At 39.9% G+C, this 20,831-nt stretch overlaps 1 protein-coding gene across 3 annotated transcripts in view; it reads left to right on the plus strand.

Annotated features, from left to right (window-relative positions):
* SMURF1 (SMAD specific E3 ubiquitin protein ligase 1) overlaps positions 1–20,831 on the plus strand; it is a 60,867-nt gene that overhangs the window by 29,595 nt on the left and 10,441 nt on the right. For 2 of the 3 annotated variants that reach the window (XM_034782902.1, XM_034782901.1), the window contains exons 2-13: positions 4,672–4,710; positions 5,590–5,698; positions 6,305–6,438; positions 6,581–6,646; positions 7,761–7,836; positions 8,293–8,531; positions 9,341–9,425; positions 11,809–11,955; positions 12,832–13,033; positions 14,150–14,253; positions 16,043–16,157; positions 20,528–20,706. In XM_034782902.1, the coding sequence (XP_034638793.1) occupies positions 4,672–4,710; positions 5,590–5,698; positions 6,305–6,438; positions 6,581–6,646; positions 7,761–7,836; positions 8,293–8,531; positions 9,341–9,425; positions 11,809–11,955; positions 12,832–13,033; positions 14,150–14,253; positions 16,043–16,157; positions 20,528–20,706 (1,495 nt within the window). The remainder of the gene's footprint in view (positions 1–4,671; positions 4,711–5,589; positions 5,699–6,304; positions 6,439–6,580; positions 6,647–7,760; positions 7,837–8,292; positions 8,532–9,340; positions 9,426–11,808; positions 11,956–12,831; positions 13,034–14,149; positions 14,254–16,042; positions 16,158–20,527; positions 20,707–20,831) is intronic. The other variant, XM_034782904.1, reaches the window with a different exon arrangement.

The following is a 20,831-nucleotide window of genomic DNA, read 5'->3' on the forward strand; positions in this document are numbered from 1 at the left end:
TTCATTACAATGTGTCAGTTATTTTGCATCTAGGAGTTCCTGTTTCCCACTTTTACTCCTCTCTTCCCATAAGGAAACTTTCAAAGTAGACCTTTATAAATAAGAATTAAAAAAAACCTTGAGCCCTAAAATCTTTAATGCTTTTAATAGAAATGACCTGTTAAAGTTCCTATTCTGTGTTAACTAACTTTACCTATGATTAGGGAGGGAAAGTCAAGACTGGTGTCAGATGTGTAAATATTTTCAAGTCAAAATCTTTTCTGCACCCTTATGTCCACCAAGGAAGTGCATTTATACAAACAAAGATAATCAACTATAATACCTGATGAAAGCACAAAGATGACCAAAACATAGCTCTGCAGACCTCTTACAATGAGACCGCCCCTCTTTCTGTACAGGAAGAGCTGATCATTCTCGGAGGACTTGTCTTCACTGCAAAGTTAACTCAAGTAATTTAAGTGTTGCTCCTAATTAGAATCCCATCCACACACAAAAAGCTCTGACTTGAATGCAGTGCTCCTTTTAACTCAAGTTGGCTGGCCTGAGAAGGGGTATAAGTTAAAACTCAAGTGAAGACAACTTGTCAGTTTCTAACACAACCACTCTGTAGTCTGGATACAGACTAGATCAGGGGTCTCAAACACGCGGCCCATGGGGCTCTTGCATGTGGCTCACAAAGCTCCCCGTGCCTCCTCCACCCGCCCCTCTGCCTAGCCCTGGGATTGCCGCCTGTGGTGCTGTGAGCCCCGCGCCACTCTCTGAAGCAGCTGGCAGCACGCCTATTCAGGCTGGGGGGAGGGGGAAGGAGGCAGAGGGCTCCTGCATTGCCTCCTTCCAGGCACTGCCCCCTGCAGCTCCCATTGGCCGGGAACAGGGAACCGCGGCCAATGGGAGCTTTGTGGGAGGTACCTGGAGGAGCAGCAAGAGCAATGTACGGAACCCTGAGCCCCTCCCCCTCCCCCAGGGGCTGCAGGCACAGGGTTCCAACTGCTTCCTGGAACGGAGCAGCGCGGGGCTGGGGGCCAGGGCAGGCAGGGAGCCTGCCCTGGCCCCGGTGCGCGCTGCTGCCACCCCAGAGCCGCTCTAGATAAGCGGCGCTGGGCTGGAACTCGCACCCTGAACCCCTCCTGCACCCCAGCCCTGAGCCCCCTGCTGCACCCCTCACCCTCTTGCACCCCACACACCAACTCCCTGCCTTGAGCTCCCTGCTGCACCCTGCACACCTCCTGCACCTCAACTCCCTGCCTTGAGCCCCTGCCGCCGCACCCTGCACCCTTTCCGCACCCCTGCGGGCAGCGTTGGGGTGGGGACTTCGGGGAAGGGGTTGGAATGGGGCGGGGAAGGGGTGGGAAGAGGTGGGACGGGGCCTAATGGAAGGGATGGAGTGGGGACAGGGCCAGAGGCAGCGAGGGAGGGGGTCAGTGATGCGGCCCTCGGGTCAATGCACTAGTCCTCATGTGGCCCTTGTGGTCATTTGAGTTTGAGACCCCTGGACTAGATGCTCTGGTGTGCATCTAGTCCTGCAGTATCTTCCCACAATTCCTTCTACGTGCCCAGAAAGGACCGACAAGTTCTCCTACAATTCAGTGGCAAAGAGTTCAGAGTATCTCTGCCTACTGCAATGCTAAGAACTGTGGTATGTGCCCCCCAGATAACTTAGAGCCACGCAAGAGATTATAAGTGGACACAAATCAGACGTCAAGAATTATAACATTAAAAAACCATTCGGAGAACACTTCAACCTCCCTGGTCACTCAATTACAGACCTAAAAGTCGCAATTCTCCAACAAAAGAACTTCAAAAACAGACTCCAACGAGAAACTGCAGAATTGGAATTAGTTTGCAAACTGGACACCATTAAATTAGGCTTGAATAAAGACTGGAAGTGGATGGGTCATTACACAAAGTAAAAACTATTTCCCCATGCTAATTTTTCCCCTATTGTTATTCACACCTTCTTGTCAACTGTTGGAAATGGGCCATCCTGATTATCACTACAAACTTTTTTTTTCTCCTGCTGATAATAGCTCACCTTAATTGAGTAGTCTTGTTATAGTTGTTATGGCAACACCCATTTTTCATGTTCTCCGTGTGTGTGTGTGTGTGTGTGTGTGTGTGTATATATCTTCTTGCTGTATTTTCCACTGCATGCATCCGATGAAGTGGGTTTTAGCCCACGAAAGCTTATGCTCAAATAAATTTGTTAGTCTGTAACGTGCCACAAGTACTCCTCAATCTTTTTGTTGAAACAAGGTGAGGGGAAGCTATTTGGAAGGCATAATGTAAATGACCAGCATGCCAGGGTGAACACCCCCAATATTTTTGCAGCAAATGCAGTGAGATATTTGTTTACAAGTGGTATATAGCGCTCTGGCAGTAGAATGTCAATGGCTAGTCTACCATCGTGCACCCTGCCAGAAGAGAGTCACTGGTGGTAGTGCACTTTAAGAAGAAGTCTGGCATAAACACAACCTGGAGGAGGAAAGCCTTCTCCTCAATCACCAGTACCACTTCCTGTTGCAGTCCCCTATCAAGTGCCTTTGTCCCCTGTTTGTTTACCTGGTTTTAGAAAGCTGAGGGGTTTTTTTAAGTGAACCATTGATAGGGCAGTTAAAAGCATTTTTGCTTCAGTGACTTTAGTGCGCAAATAGTGGAATGAAGCCAGGGGCACAGCTCAGGGTTGCTGGCTGCTGAGACTGCTTCATAAAGGTGTTTTTGGAGCACTGACTGTTTTGGGGCAGGATTTTTGTTACTAGAGTGAATAATAGCTTTATCTAAAATTGAGAGTTTTACAGACTGCAGTACTAAAATTGGCAGTAATACTCTGCTACAGTAGACCAAAAGCCAGTGGCAAAGATAAAACATTAAACAGGGAATCTAATTTTCCAGTAGTCAGGAACTGCAGTGGCTTTTATTCAGAAGCTCTGGAGAAGGTAGCTGTAAGAAAACACCACAAAACTTGGGTCAGTCTGAAAATATTAATTTAACAATGAGTATAGGGCTTTAACTTCTCCAATAAGCTTTCATATTGATGGTGAGAAGTGGGGTGAGAGGCTGAACAATTCCATACTTTAAAGGGATTTTTTTAAATTAGAAATTTCAACTAACAGTCTAACATTTCTGACTCTAATTTTTTCCATATTCACTTTTTTCTGTTTGTTTCCTCCTTTTTCTCAAATCAACCCCAGCAGTAGAAGAAAATTAAATTTTGCTCTGTAAGTGCTCATGTAGTAACTGACTCTGATTCTGTAATCCTATTTTATTTCAAATTGTGTCATCAGTATTCTTTCGAGTACAATACTTCACAGACCTGCAGATTTTTCATTTTTTGGTCAGTGGGGGAAAAACGTTATGGAAGGAGATTCCTGTGATCTAGCACCCAATTTAAAGAGACATTGTTATGATAATTGTATTTAAAAAAATTCTTTACCTGTTGCTACAAAGGATGTAAAAATGAATGGTTTATCTTTGCAGTTCATTCAGGTTGAATAGCAAGCTAGTCTGGACAGTTTCATTTGGTTATACATTTATGAATTTAATGCCGTGTTGTTTTCAATCACATTTGCTCTTTGACAGCCTCTTACTCCACTTCCTAGCTGAAGGCAGATGCTGGTGGCATTGCTCCCAGTGCAGAGCTGCTCCCAGGAAGCTGAAAGGGTCTCAGCAGAGGTGTGCCAAGATTGTTTTTCTCACACTCTTGTTACAACTACCTCCCAAGTCTAGCTTAGCCAAGGTGAAGGTGCCTGTGTCTAACCCCACATTCCTAGGGCTGATTTTATGTAGAATGGGAACTCGTTAGCTGCAGGGTGGGAAAGAGATGAGGAGAGATGTTGATAGGCAGAGTGATGGCATAAGCATTATACAAGCATCCTGCTACTTGTGTCCAGAAGTCTCATCCTGATATAGAGGGGACCTTCTCAACAAGTGGTTAGTGATACATAAATTGAACACTGTTATAGCTAGCCTACTTTCTCTCTCACACACACCTTAAGTAACAGTTAAATATCGTGACGATATTAAAGTTAATATTTGACAGTCAGTGGTTATGCTTCCTAGTCTGATATAGAAGTTTAATGAATATTGGACAACTCCTTTGAATTTAGACTGGATACTGAAAAGGTCCTATTGAACTGTAGAATTAAGATTGGAGTCTTGGACAGAAGAGGACCTTATAGAAGTAGAGATAGTCAGACCAAAGTCTTTCCTTCCCTTACTTCCTTCATTTCTGCGTACTCTGCTATCCTTTTCTGTAGAATTGGGGAGAGGCAAATAATGTCTGATTTGTGGATCTTCAAGAAGGTCATGGATAATTGGCAAAAAGAAGAACAGGAGTACTTGTGGCACCTTAGAGACGAACAAATTTATTAGAGCATAAGCTTTCGTGGACTACAGCCCACTTCTTCGTATGCATCCGAAGAAGTGGGCTGTAGTCCACGAAAGCTTATGCTCTAATAAATNATATTAATTCAACTCCCTCCATACATGAGTGCATGCAGAGACTAAACTGATTCCAAATTTTGAGGGCAAAAAAAGCAGTGTTGATATTTAACTTGCTCAGTTTTAAGTTAAGATCAAGAGTGAGAAAATTTTTAGTGTCTAATCATTATGGGTGTTGAAGATATTTTTATAAAAGGTTTTTAGATATATTAATCTGATATTTTTGTTTTGCAGTATTATGTGCCAAGAATCTTGCAAAAAAAGATTTCTTCAGTAAGTATAACTGACAGATTTCTAATACTGTATAAATAGCTTTATGGTATTGTTCTCACACTTGTATTTTTAAACTATACATTGTTACTGTCCTAACTTCTATGCATGTCTGTTTCTTTGTGAGAGAGAGTTAGGGATAACTTCCACGTTTGCCAGTAGCATTGGGTTACTATTTAGGTTCATATTACTGTATAATGTAGACAGGCAGCCTAAATACAAGACTGGGGGGGGGCACAATAATTCTAGTCCTGACTCTACCACTGATGTCACCTCTGTGTCTATGTAAAAGAGGCATAATACTGATCTCAAAAGAGTTGGTAACAGTTATGTTTGTAAAGCACTCTGAGGTTATAAAATACCATACAAGTGCTGGAGCCTAACCATCATATCAAAGAGTGCATAGAAATGCATAGATACTAATGAAGGTATTTGTTTAAATGAAATACTGTTTTAACTTAAGCAGTATTTAATGTTTTTTCCCCTAAAGAATTTCAAAATTTGCTACAGGTTAGAATTATGTTAAGCAAATCTGTGTCATAAAAAAAATCTGATCCTAGGAATGGAAACTGTATTTAAGTTACAAAAAGAATTTTAGGATAACTGTAAATTTTTCCTTATAAGAATGTTAAAAGCTCATGGCAGAATTGGGATAAAAAAGGAAAACTGAACCAACAAAAAAATAGTTCAAAGGTCAAATTATGGTCATCACTTTATTGGTCCTATATAAAATTACAGAAAGATAGTTTTTTTTTTTCTTTCAGTTTCTGATGCATTAAAAATGTGTGTAAGTGTAATTAATGTGTGTGTGTGTATTCAATTATTAATTTGGCACTGTGATTCTAATTGTACCTTTTCTCTCTCCCACATCCCCCTCCATAGGACTTCCTGATCCATTTGCAAAAATAGTAGTAGACGGATCAGGTCAGTGCCATTCAACTGACACTGTGAAGAACACATTAGACCCCAAGTGGAACCAGCATTATGATCTGTGAGTTACTTATTCTGTAAAACCATTGCATGATTCTATCTGGATAGTAAAACACAAGTATAAGCAAGCCACCTTTTCCCCCATCTGTTAGCAAGAAGAGCCACACTTCCTGAGGAAGCTTGACTTTACAATCACTTGCAGTTCTTCAAATGTTTTTGAAGGGTTTTCTTTTTCTTTATGGACACTTTTTAAAAAATAATTATTTAGGCATGATTTTAAAGCATGTAGGTGTTTCAAACACAGAGCATGAAAGCTTTGACTCAAGCTTGGCTAGATTCCTGCATCTAAGTTATTTCCAAACATTCTCCTTGTTGCAGTGATTTAAAATGTTTTCAAAATAATAAACACAGATCTAAAAGAAATAAGTTTGGAATTCATGTGTGTTTATGAGGTTGTCTGTAATTAACCAATGCTGTAACATTAACATGCTGTGCAAAGTTACAGCACTCTAATTAATGCCATAGCAAGATTAAGTGTTTCTGTATTTATGATAAAGCTGCATGACTAAAATATATCAGAATTCAATCTGCATGGAGCAAAGTGAAAATACTTTAGAATAATAAGAACAAGCTTGAATTAATCTCTTCTAAATATATATTTTTCTAGATATGTTGGGAAAACAGATTCTATAACCATCAGTGTATGGAATCACAAGAAAATACACAAGAAACAGGGAGCTGGCTTCCTGGGGTGTGTCCGTCTCCTTTCCAATGCCATCAGCAGACTAAAAGATACTGGATGTTAGTGTATTTTTTTTACGTGCATCTTAAAAAATGTATTTTGCAAAAATCCTTGCTATATATTTGAGTTGTGAATATTAACTTTTTTATCTTCAGTTCAATATTTGCTTGGGTTGAGTTTTTTTTAATTGTTCGTTTGCAGACCAGCGTTTGGATCTATGCAAATTAAACCCCACAGATACTGATGCAGTACGAGGCCAAATAGTGGGTAAGAACATTCCTGTCTGTATAAAAAGAAGCAGTTATAGTTCAAACTTACAACTCCTTGGATTAAAACAAGATTCAGATGGATGCTAAAAGGGAAAAACTTTGAAAGATTTTTTTTTAGCAAACATCATTTCCTGAAGTCACTTATTGCTTCAATCCCCTTTTGTGTTCCTTATACTAATATTAATTAGATGTCCTGGTTACTGTAAATGAACAGGGACTAAGTTAGATCATTTGAAACTTGTTTAATCCTTATCTAAATTGCTTTCTTCCAACTGGTAATTGTAAGGGTAATTGGTATGAATAAGTAGGAATGGAGGATTTTGGTGGTGGTTCTAATACAGCTACTTAGGGTAAACTTTCTCCATGGAAAACCAATTGTACATGTAGGGCCAAGGTGATATATAACAGGAATTCAGTGGTACTATCAACTCTAAAGAAAGATATTGGGATATAAACACTTTGCAGAACACCATTTTTAAGGCACTTTCCTGAGAACACCACCTGGCAGTGAATTGTTGTTTTGACGTTGCGGTAGTGTGCCTGCCTAGCCATCTCATAGTGTGAGCTGGTGATCTATGACTTGGGGTACTTAACAATTGATTAGACAAACCTTTTTTTTTTTTCTTGCTCTGTTTGGAGCATTTAGCCCAAATTTTACTCTGTGTTTTTAAAATATTTTGAAGTATGCCTTCAACTTAAAAATACAATCAAATCCCCTTTGTCTTTTCCTGACTCTTCTTCACTGAAGGAGGGAATATGTAATTGGCAAAAATTTTAATTCTCCATTGTGGTGACATCTAGTGGTAAATAAAGTTCTAGTTCGGGGCATCCTTGACTCAGTACTCACAGAAGAGATTTAGAACCTTTGTGAATGCTGATAAATAAAGTCCATATTTATAACAAAGTAAATGCTAGCTTGGATTATTCATAGGGAAGAGACAGCCTAGCTTTTGGAGCTGTGATGGTAGTAGTTTGCATTTGGGAAATACTATCCCTTTTTAAATCAAAAACACTTAATAAAATATTTAGTAGTGCAGATGTGAACTATTGATAAAAAAAATGCATTCTTGGAATGGCAGGATTTGTCTTCAATTTTCCTTTTTCTATTTCAGTCAGTTTACAGACACGGGACAGAATAGGCTCAGGAGGTTCTGTGGTAGATTGTAGAGGGCTGTTGGAAAACGAAGGGTAAGTGTCACATCTGATAATTCGGCTGAGTATTTAGTTTCACTTAATTCCATTCATGGTATTTTTGTATTTTTGTTCATGCTACGTATTACGCTTATGAAGAATAAAATCTGGAATTCTTGTGAATATTAATTCAGCCAAATTAATTAAGAAATGGTCCTGAGATAGATACGATGTATCTCCAGACCATTTCTTTATAAATTTGTCTGTATTGCTAATCACACAATTGAATTATATATTTATACATACATGTGTGCGCATACACATAAACATATATTGAATTCAGTGTGTGTGTGTGTGTGTGTATATATATATAAAAAAATAAAAAAAAAAGTAGGGTATAGTGTGTGTCAGAAGTTGCAGTTCATTCAAATCAAATAATGGAGAGGAAGAAAATTAGCCCTTTTTGTATACAAGCCTTTATTGTGTTAATTTTGTGAGCGTCCCTGCTTTCAGAACGGTTTATGAAGATTCTGGACCTGGAAGGCCACTCAGCTGTTTTATGGAGGAACCAGCACCATATACAGATAGTACTGGTGCTGCTGGTGGAGGAAATTGTAGGTTTGTGGAATCTCCTAGTCAAGATCAGAGGCTTCAGGCACAGCGACTTCGAAACCCCGAAGTCAGAGGTCATGTACAAACACCTCAGAATAGACCACATGGTCATCAGTCACCTGACCTACCTGAAGGTTATGGTAAGAGTTTCCGGAACTGTACATTTGCTGAAGTCTATTAGAGAGCTTTATATCTAAATTTCCTTAAGTTTAGTATAAAATACATGCTTTACTTGTTAGTACAGGTAATATCTGTATGTCTGTAACGGTCTGTATTTAGGGACACGAGATAAGCAGTACAGATATAAACTGAAGAATGGCTGCTTTAGAAAACAGCTACTGCAAGAGACACCTAGCGCTGATAGTAAACTAAACATGAGTTTGTGGTGTGATGCTGTTGCAGAAAAGCGAATGCTAAATTTGAATGTTTATGCATGGCGAGTGCATTTAAAACACTTTTAAACTAGAGTAGTAGTGCTATTTTGCTTTCCCTATGGCATATTTTGTGCAGGGTTGAGGCCCATAGTTTAGAAAAGAGCTAGAAAAACTATAGGAAAATATAAAGGCAACAAAGAAACAAGAATCAGAGGATAAGATGAGAGGGAGAATTAAATCTTATCTAGGAAAAAAGATGACACCAGATTTGGGAGTGAGGCAATTATCTAGTTTATTTTAAGATAGTAATAATAATCACCACAATAGAAAAGAAGAGAATTAGTTCAAGGCATCGTAATCTGAATTTAAGATATTAGAAATATTAAGAGCAGTTGGATAGTGGAACATACTATTGAGTCCAAAGTGAGAGAGATCAGACTGGATGGCTCAAGTAATCTGTTCTCTCCCTAATTCTGTTGTAAAAGAACATGCTTATAGCTTTAAGAAACTGCGTATAGATTTTTAAGAATTTATAATTTAGAATAATTAAGGAATATTTTCCCTCCTTTATGTAGAACAAAGGACAACGGTACAGGGACAGGTTTATTTTTTGCACACACAGACTGGAGTTAGTACGTGGCATGACCCCAGGATACCAAGGTATGTATTCATAGCTATACAAAGTCAGTTATTTTCATCTTATGGCAGTCAGCTGAATCATTAAGTGCTGATGATATGAAGTGGTTCCTACTCTGAGAGACAGCAGAATAAGGAATCATCGTAGATTTATTTATTGACTTTAATTCAATCCCCTCAGGTTACTTACTTATTAATTAAAAATTAGCTACCTGCGACTTTTAAATCAAGTAAAAACATCATGTAACCCTTACTGAAGTCACATTTGATAAAACATTGATTTGACTTGATCCTTTTAATAAAGTTGCAAATTGCTTTGTTGAATCTGACCTAAAATTTTTCTGAGACTGAGAACCATTTGAGTGCTCAACTGAGAAAAGCTAAATTCTGCTGGCTTTAAACTACTGATAACTTCTGACTCCTGAATGGTTGGTTGATGTCTTCAATCATAGTATTTTTTACTTTTTGTGCAATTGAAGCAGAAATATTTTGCCAATTCTACACTCTAAGGGCTTGAAAAATTACTTTTAAAGAACTATTTAAAATTCTCTTCATTTCAGACCAACAAATTGCAGCTGGGAAAATATGAATCATCCACAAAATTAATTTGATAAAGCCTCTTTAAAGAATTAGCCTGTGCTAATCCAGTCTTTTGTGACTATACATCCATCGCTGGCTAGTTTCCCTGCGGGGATTTGCTTCTCCATAATCTTCCTATAGGCTGTCTGTGCCCCAAAACCTGGAAAGTGAAACTATGAAAGTCTGCAACTTTCTACTCACTGTGCAGACAACATAACTAACTGGAGTAATGCAAGATACTGGATAGAGGAAGCAGAGTGCAGAGACAGGCTTTCAAGAACAACAGTTTAAGTAAACAGGTCACAGTGTCTTACTAGTGACGATAACATTTTTTCTTATTTTTTAGCAAAAGTTCTCTTTCTTTACCTGTTTTGAAACAAGACTTCATAATCTTGTCCTTGCCATTTAGTACAAATGTACACTAAAAATTGGATGTGATCAGATCACTAAACTACGGTTTCAGATGCACAGCTGATCTAAACACATAGCCATAACTGAAATCCTTTAGAAAAACCTGACGAAGGCCTGTTCCCTGCTTTTTCCTGCACTAAGGAAGCTTAGAGTATATAAAATGTGCTTTCCTTATAGCCTCACAATCCACTGACTTATGTTCATAATGTATAGCTAGATTTCAGAATATCTGTCAGGCAACATCTTGAATGCTGATAAAATGTGCATCATAGCAGCTATCTAGTGCATTTTTCACTTCCTTATTAATGAGAACAACTTTGCTATCTAAATAATAGTCTTCAATGACTCCATCCCTTTTTTGCCCCTACTAGTATTTTCCTATACTTAGGATGCTGGAGTCCTCTGCCTTTGCAATTCTGCATGTGTAATACATCATGTCAATAGAATTGAAATGTTACCTGTAAGTAAGTGTACTGTCTTCAATAGCACTTGTAAAAAATTACATTTGAGATTACCTAGAATGAAAAGGAAAATGTTGTCAACAATGCCTCCCTGAATAAATGAGTTCTACTGAAATTGTTAATCATATGGTTAGAATCAGGAACTTGCTAATTAGAAGTGAGAAATCTTCTTAGCCTGCTTGTGCCTATTTTTATCACTAACAGTTTCAAAAAGATAGTGGGAATAGTCAGCCACTTCCATTTTTAATGGTCTGGGTTTTTGAACACTGCAATTTATAGTCTTAAGTTTATGAATGCTGTAGTTTTTTGGGAAGAAGCCCCTTTTAGTGTTTAAAGGAATAGTTGAGTTATCTCAGCTTTTGTACATATCCTGATTTGTCATCTTCCCATGAGAAATCCCTGCATGGTGTTTACGCCATTTGAAAATATTCCCCATTTAATTGCTTAACCAAGTATCCATATTTAGTTCTCAATTATTCTTCAGTTCTAACCCTCTGGCTCCTAATCACTTTTATTGCTGTACTCCGAACTCCTTCCAATTCCTCATTCTTTGTGTTAACAAGATGTTCAGAAATGAATGCAATTTTCCACATGCAGTTGCAGATAGGGTCTATTATCTCACTGCTCTGTGATGATGTGCCTCTAAATGTGTAGCCCAAAACTACACTGTCAACACTGACCTTTTTTTGCTGCCATATTGTATTGCAAACTCATGTCTAATTTGCTTTCTGCTATCACTCCAAGGTGTTTATAGTATTCCTGGTTTTCAGATCTATCCCTCCTATTTGAATATCTGGGTTTCTTGCATAACGAATAAAACAGAATGGCCCCCGTCTTACATGGCAATCTCCCCTCGCCTTCATAAACTCCAAGTTTACTCATCTTATTTTCAGAGTAACTTTGTTTTTCTTTTAGTTACCAATACTTTCTAACTTTTTTCCTTCTCCTCTCTCTAGAGACCTTAACAGTGTGAATTGCGATGAACTCGGACCTCTGCCACCGGGTTGGGAAGTGAGAAGTACAGTATCTGGAAGAATATATTTTGTAGATCACAATAACAGAACCACACAGTTCACAGACCCAAGATTACATCACATCATGAAGTAAGAACTTCTCACAGAGAATTCATCTTTTAATTTTAGGCTCCTGTGGTTTGAAGTACACCTCTACCCTGATATAACACTGTCCTCGGGAGCCAAAAAATCTTACCACGTTATAGATGAAACCGCGTTATATTGAACTTGCTTTGATCCGCCGGAGCGCGCAGCCACGCACCCCTCCGCCCCTTCCCGGAGCACTACTTTACCGCATTATATCCAAATTCATGTTATATCGGGTCACGTTATATCGGGGTAGAGGTGTATCTTTTAAAAATAGCTTCGCTTTTTCATTGTCCATAATCAGTAAATTTAGATATAATGCTGTAACTCTTTGAGACCAGTATATTTTTTTAAGCCTAACAATAGATACAGTATTTACTACCTCATTTTGGTGCTACTTGTTTTACTTGCATGGAGCACAAGTAAAATGCAATGAGAATGTAGTCTTAAGCTGTTTCATTTATAAAGCTCTTATGCAAACAGTTTTGTTATGGAATGTCATAGCTCTTAAAGTGGTCTCAATGTTGGAGAAGTCAATGACATTTTTCATCACTGTTCAGTCAGCAGTCAATATAAGCGTTGTACAACAGTGAATAATATTGCCTTTCAGAACTTCTTAATTAATATCATCACAATGAACCATTGAATTTGGAATAGTTGAGTTATCTCAGCTTTTGTACGTATCCTGATTTGTTACAGCCTCCAATAAAAGGCAGCCAGGCTGCAGTAATTACCCTGCTCAGTCCACTTTCTGCTTCATTTCAGTATTAATGAAAAGGGAGGCTAACTAGTTCTTTCATTGCCATGACCATCACATTATGCCACATTTTCTACGGCTGTGCTTTTAGAGTAAATGTTTTACATCTTTTTTTTCCAAAGCCATCAATGCCAACTAAAAGAACCGAGCCAGCCTTTGCCAGTCCCAAATGAGGGGTCATTAGAAGATGGTGAGGAGTTGCCTGCACAAAGATATGAAAGAGACTTAGTACAGAAATTAAAAGTCCTTAGACATGAACTCTCTCTTCAGCAACCACAAGCTGGTCACTGCCGCATTGAAGTCTCCAGAGAAGAAATATTTGAGGTATGTAGGTTTGTGCATCACTGGTGAGATGAGAGTCAAATGCTGTTGTTAGTTCTTATGTAAAATTGCTCTTTGGTTACAGTGAATCTGATTAATCCTAGGGTAGGCACTGAAGTAGACATGGCTAAGGAGATAAAGCTGCCGTAAAACATAAGCTTGGACTACAAAATTGCAGGATTATTTTTCTGACTGAAATTTGTAGCTAGAGAAGTGCAGCTGAAGTACCAGCTCAGAGCATATTGAATTATCTGTCTGTTTTTGTTTAACTTTCTGTCTGGGTAGCAGACCTATCCTATTACCTTCTTAACTCTGAGTTTCAGTTTGTGAGTAGAGCCCTAGCTTGTTTGGGGTATTCCCCCCCCCTCCGGCCCCCTTCCTTTAGGAGTATGGGGAGGGTAGGCCAGAAGCTGTCATGCAACTCAACACCGACAGAGTTTTTTAAATGTAGTGCAGCATGGTATGAAAATATAAGGGAATAACATTGAGGAAAATGTTAACTGCTGAGGTTCAAATGTTGAATATAAGGTTGTGATGTTATGAAAACGTTTTCAGAATGTGCCATACAGAGAGAAGTCTTTGCTGGTGTTTCCACGCTTGTGCAGCTTGTCAGACAAGTCTCACTGAAACCTTTTTTTCTTTCTGTAGACTTTGCAGCAAACTTGACCCTCTTTAGCTAAAATTACAAGCTGTCAAGAATTGAATATGACACTTTCAGATTAATTTGTTAAAATCTAACCAATTTTTCTTAGTGAAATCCCTTAGTTGTATTTCCAGTCCATCTCTATCATTGACATTATTGCTTGTGTTTTTCAGTCATGGAAAGATTTACTTTAATTGGGGAAGTCTCTTATTATTCTAGGAATGGATAACATTAAGAGCATTTGAACATAGAAAACACATCTGAATTTATAGAATCAGACTCCATGTATCTTCTCCTATTTAACAGTAATACTGGAGGGATGTTATTGGAGTTCACATTGACACCAGCCATGAAATACTGTAATGCATTATACTGGGGAAATCTTGACTCAAATGGCAACCTATATAGTTCTAGTGGTTTATAATAGACTTCTAACCATGGAAAGGAAAGAACTGTCTTCTTTGTAATCTATATAGGAGTCCTACCGTCAGATAATGAAGATGAGGCCAAAAGACTTGAAAAAGAGGCTGATGGTGAAATTTCGAGGAGAAGAAGGCTTGGATTATGGTGGAGTGGCAAGGTGAGACCTGGATTTTTTTAGTCCTTTCTGTCTGGAATGTTTTAGTTTAACTGTAAAACAGCCTTTAACATGCTTAGTGACCTACACCTGTTGCCATCACTGACATGCTATGAGAATTCATCTTTACCCTGACAATGCCTCTGCCTCAATGTTTATTCAGGTCTTAATCACTTCCTGTCTAGACAGATGCTGTTCCATATCTTTTTTATGATTTGCCCAAAATCTCTGCATACAACTTCAGAGGATCCAGAATTATGTAGCTAGACTACTCTCTTGTTCCAGATAGTGGAACTGTATAACCCCCATTACTTTCATCAAGATCCTATCTATCTCCATATTCCATCCAAAAACTGACTTCCCACAAAATTCTGCTTGTAATTTTTCTTGTTTGCTTTATTCCTTTTGGTTTTGCCCCTCCTTTTTCATGTCACATTAATGCGTAACAATTGGAAGCTGCTTTTTTACTGTTACTGTGCTGTCTGTGACTCTTCCTTCCAGCACCTCAGTACTTCTGAGTCATTTCCCCTTTAAATATTACTTTAAAACCTTGCTTTTTCTTACAATGAGTCACTTGGTTATACAGTTTGCTTTAGTACGATATCCTTTATGCAAAATATTTACTGTGTGTTTGTTTTGCTGCTGCCTTCCTTCTTGGCTTTTATTACTGGAAGTGTGGGAAAACACAGGTTGAATTGCAGATCATTTTGGAGGGAATACTGTCAACATAAAACTGCCACTTAAGTCTGAACATTTTTCCTACTATTGTTAGTGATAATACCTAAAAATTTTATAACTGAAGTAGGTTTGAAATAAATCTCTTTTCATTTGGGCATACTTTGTATAGTCACACTTTTCTTCCAAATTGTCAGCTTTGTATGGTTGGCACACAGCAAGAGGACTTAGAAGAACATATTTTTAAATAGGAAAATGTGATTGTAAATCTACAACCCATTGGTGGGGCAGATGTATAGTACCTGAAACTACTGAAAACTTTAATTAAAAAAAAAAAAAAAAAAGACTAATTCAAGTTGATGTCCCTTCAATTACATCATTGGCCCAAAACTGAACACTTCCTCAAAACTCAAACTCATGTTTGTATGTGTTCTCAAATGTATGCATATATCAATCTGTAATTTTCAAGATTGGGTGCCGAATTAAGGCACCAGTGGGTAAAATGTTCAAAAGCACACAAGTGGCTTACGAGCCTAAAGCTCAAGGAAAGTCAGTGGGGCTTAGGCTTCTACATCATTTAATCAGTTACTTGAACATATGACCTAAATCCACATTAACTGCTCAAAAACTTTAATGTATAGTTAAGGTTGCCCAGTGGTGCCTCATACCCTTCCAGGTAGCTAGCTCTGCACCAAAAGTTACACAAATCTGGAAATATTATGAGCGCCTTATGTTAGGAGGGCTCCAGCTAATCCATTGATTAAATGACCCAGCAATTTGTTTTCCTTTGATCACACTCAGTTCCATGGTTCAGGTGAAGACTGAGTTACAATTACATTACCCTAATGGCTTACTAGAGTCTGTTTTTCCCTTTTTTTAATTAATGCTAATTTTCCTTGACAATACTTCTAAAGTAAAATCAAAATCTGTATGTGAATGAGCCAGACTTTTCCTGGCTTCCTAGAGGAAGCTTTATAGTCCTCCACCCTAGGCAATATAGATGATCAGATTTCTGATAGGATATTGAAAATAAATCATTCAAGACTGTTTGACAGAGTTATAATAAATGTTTGAAATTTCAGTGAAACTTTCACTAAAATCCTGCTTTGTTTGGCAGAGAGTGGTTGTATTTACTGTGCCATGAAATGTTGAATCCCTATTATGGACTCTTCCAGTACTCTACTGACAATATTTACATGCTGCAAATCAATCCAGACTCTTCTATCAATCCTGTAAGTATTAACATTAGGGCAATAATAATATATGTTAAACTTCAATGGGAGCTCAATCACACTTCTACTTCTGTTAATAATTGTCCAATCTTAAGAGGGTAAACAATAAAGCTTTGTGACGGGATGTGAACTAATGCGATAGCAAGTTTTTGACTGATGTACCGGAAGTAGTGTGTGGTTTATGGTATGTCAGCACTGCTGTGTGCAGTCATGTGAGATTCTTTGGTACTATTAAACACCTGGTCGGTTGAGATTTAGAATTTAATTTAGATTTTTGAGATTACAAATTTGGTTGATAAAGGTCATAGTGTTGATGTAATAAACTTAGACTTCTTTAAGACATTTGACTTGGTACCACATGACATTTTGATTAAGAAACTAGAATAGTATAGTATTAAACATGACACACTAAATGGATTAAAAAGTGGCTCATGGACAGGTCTCAATACGTAATTATAAACTGGTGATTATCATTGAGAGGGTGTGTTTCTAGTGAGGTATACAGAGATTGGTTCTTGGCCTATACCATTTAATTTTTTTGTCAGTGACCTGGAAGTCCTCACTGATCGTTTGCAGATGACACACGCATTGGGGGAGTGTAAATAACGCAGCGGACAGGTCACTGATACAGAGTGATCTAGGTTGCTTGGCAAACTGAGCACAAACAATATACTCTTTAATGTAGCTTAAATGTAAAGTTATACATCTAGGAACAAAGAATGTAGGTCAGACTTACAGGATGGGGGCCTCTATTTTAGGAAGCAGTGACTGTGAGAAAGACTTGGGGATCATGGTGGCTAGTCAGTTGAACATTAGCCCTTCTGTCCAGAGTCACACTGGGAACTAATGTGATCCTTGCATGCATAAACAGGGGAACCTCAAGTAAGAGTGAGGAGGTTATATACCTCTGTATTTGGCATCTGGTACAGTCGCTACTGGAACACTACGTCCAGTTGTGGGGTAAACAATTCAAAAGGATATTAATAAACAGGATAGAATTCAGAGAAGTGCCAAGGATACTGGTTAAAGAATTGGGAGCTATGCCTTATAGTGAAAGACTCCGAGCTCAATCTGTTTAGTTTAACAAAGAGAAGATTAAGGGGTGACTTAATCACAGTTTATAAGTACCTACATGGGGAACAAAAATTTGAGGATTGGATATTCAGTCTAGCAGACAATGGTATAACAAAATCCAATGTCTGGAAGTTGAAGCTAGACAGACTCGGACAGGAAATTAATCTTTGGAACAACTTAACAAGGGTCGTGGTGGATTCTCCATCACTTCCGGTCTTGATTTAAAAATTGTATGTTTTTCTGAAAGATATTCTCAGTTCAAACAGAAATTAATTCAGGGAGGACCTCTGGCTGTGTTATGCAGGAGGTCAGACTAGATCAGTGCATATCAAATGCGGCCACAGTGGCTGCATGTGGCCACCAGGGGCTTTTCTTGCGGCCACAGCCTCCTGGGCTGTGATTTAGAGGGATTTGGGGGGAGAAGAAACAGTGGCCCCTCCCCCTCCCTATTGCTCCTGAATGCACTGCCTTGGTGTTGACTGCTGGGGCTGCAAGCAAGGGTTGGACCCTGCTCCCTTCCGGAGACAGGTAGGGCACAACGCTGGAGGAGCAGGCAGCTGATGAGTTCCCCACCTTACGAGGGGTGGTGGGGTTCAGGCTTTGGGCTTCAGCCTTGGGGTGGCAGGCTCTGGCTGTGGGGCTTCAGTCTCTAGCCCTGGACTCCGGCTGCACGGCGGTAGGCACCAGGTTCTGGCCGCAGGGCTTTGGTCTCCATCCCTAGACCCCGTCCACCAGCCTTTAGGTTCTAGCCCCCCGCTGCCTTCCCCAGTCGCCCACCCATCCCCATCTCCCCTGGCCCCAGCTGCCTTCCCCCAACCCCCCCATCCATGGCTTAATTTGTCCCCAGGCTTTCTGGGGCTGAGTAAGTCTGCTGTGAAAAGTGATACTTGTATGTTTGTTAATATCCCTTTTCACAACAGACTTACTAGCTAGCAATAAATAAATTACAATTATCTGGACGTGTATATTTGCATATTTATTTGTTTTTCTTAAAGCTAATTAAGTATTTTAGGGAAAAGTCTGAGTGTGGCCACCAGCAAGAGTTGGTGGCCACACTCTGAAGCCACCGAATAATTTGTCCTGAGAACCCCTGGTCCTTTCTGGCATTATAATCTATGAATCTAGAGTAAACCCTTGTGTATTTTGTGATTTTAGATGTTGTTGCTGCACTGATGCAGACCCCTAGCATAGGCATGATTTACACCTCATGCAGTTAAATCAGTGACTAAAATCCCAGTGTTGACAAGTTATAGGTGGCACTGTGCAAGAGGATGTATTGGAAGAAATTTGGCCTCGGGTTGAAAAAGCCTACTCCTTAAAAACCGAGGCAGACCTGCAAGCATAAGCAACATGTGGATGGTCTAGAACTGGATGAAATTTGCCAACTTCCAACAGAAGAAATTATCAATAAGAGTTAGGGGTGAAGCTGATATTCTACTTGACAAGCATTTGATTTGTTTGGATTTTCCCTTCTGCTTTTATTTCTAATGGGTTTCTTTGGGTTCATATTCTTGCATTTCCTTTTTTGATTTTGGACCCTTCAGCTGGTGTGTGGAGACCTTTCCAAATTAAGTTGACCCAGTTAATTCATTGGATATTTTCTGTGACATCTTATCATTAAATGGCTCTTTTGTGCTTGGTCATATGACTGTAGGTGAAATAATGACTCTTTGGGTATGTCTACCCTGCAGTGTAAGCCCAAGGTTAGTGGGACTCACGTCAGCTGACTCTGGGTTAGAGAACCCAGGGCTTGCTCATCTGCACTGATTGTCAACCGTACATTAAGAATTTTCTATCCCAGGCTTGAACTCAGAGCTCTGGTGTCCGCAGTACTGCATGCAGGCCTGAGTCCCATCAACCATATCCCAGACTTTCCAGTGACTCCTGAAACGTGGCAGCTTTTAGCCCTTTGACCATGGTGCACTGTGGGGAAACTTGACTGTCCACCCTGCATGTTACAGGAAGTTTGAACAGCCAGCTAATGCATCCTGCCAATTAGTTATTTTGGTCTGTGCGCTCTCAGCTGTCAGAACCAGCAACATGGAGGCAGCACTTCTATTGCTTGTGCTTTCACTCCTGTGTCAGGAAACAGGCAGAGATTCTGTGAGATGCTGGTGGACATTTCAATGGTGTTTTCTGGTCCACCAAAGGCACCTGATAGAGCTTATGATGGAGGTGGAGGAAGAAAACAAGGAGAACACAAACATGGTAGATTTAAAGAGGCTGATGCCGCACATGACATTCAGTACAGCTGCTGATGTCCCCTATGTAGATCAGCTCTTCTGGAGCAGAGCCACAAGCGTAGATTGGTGGGACCACATCATCATGCAGACAGGGGATGACCAGCACTGGGTTCAGAATTTTCACATGAAGAAAAGCTACATTTCTGGAGCTTTGTGAGCAGCTTGCCCTACTCCCCCAGCCTCAAGCCACACACGAGGACAGCCACGCTGGTCCAGAAGCAGGTTGCTGTAACAGTCTGGAGGCTGGCTACCCCAGACTACTACAGGTTCTTTGCCAACCAGTTTGGTGTTGGAAAAATCAACTGTGAGTAAAGCGGTGGCAGAGATTTCTGAGGCAATCAGGTGTGTGTGGTTTACTCCAGCGTGTTGAGCACAATAGATATTCCTGAAGTAATTGCTGGCTTTGAGAGAATGGGCTGTTCCTAGGAGTGAGGGTGGGGCATCAAAAAGCTCCTCGAAGTGTGGCCCCAGGTTGTGCTGCTCCTGAGGCAAAGCCTCCTCTGGGCCCAGTTTCAGCAGCGGTCTCATTTCGCTGGCCTCACTCACTTCTTCTGTTCAGTCTCCGTTGCAAACACAGAAGGCTCTCTGATGGTGTGTTTGCAGCTCACTGACCCACCAAGCTTCTGTGCTTCAAGTGGGAGGGGGACAGATGCTCCCATTTCCCTGCAGCCAGCTGGCGGTTCTTGGGATAGAGAGGACGAAGGAAGTTGACCCATGGGATTGTGGGATATTTTTGGTGGACTTCTAGGACTTCAGTCGGGAGGCTGCATCTACACTGCAAAGCAGAAGGGTTTGAACCCTCCAGTACTGCAGGAACCTAGGACTATAGGTCTGAGCCAGAGTCTGAGAGAGTTGTGTGTAGACAGAAGGGGGCTATGGGCTCAAACCTGAGTCAGCCCAGGCTTACATAGCAGTATAGACATATCTTGGTGCCCAGCAGGTTGCAAATCCTTGGATACCAAGTCATTGCTACTGGCATAAATATAGCCACAAGGTGTCAGCATTGGACTGCTTTTCCAATGATTTATTCTTTTTCTTCTGTGTCCCCTGCAGGATCACTTGTCATATTTCCATTTTGTTGGTCGAATAATGGGTTTAGCTGTGTTCCATGGACACTACATCAATGGGGGTTTCACAGTTCCCTTCTACAAACAGCTGCTGGGGAAACCCATTCAGCTATCTGATCTGGAATCTGTTGACCCAGAACTGCACAAGAGTTTAGTTTGGATTTTGTAAGTACTATTCATTTACCAAGTATTTAACTATAGAAGACTGAGCACCAGACCTCAGGGGTAGTAAGATATCACATTAAAAGAGAGCCTTCACAGTGGAGCAGGTTTTGCAAAAACACTCTATT

This window comes from Trachemys scripta, chromosome 10 (genome assembly GCF_013100865.1).
Source record: "Trachemys scripta elegans isolate TJP31775 chromosome 10, CAS_Tse_1.0, whole genome shotgun sequence".
Classification (NCBI taxonomy): domain Eukaryota; kingdom Metazoa; phylum Chordata; order Testudines; family Emydidae; genus Trachemys; species Trachemys scripta.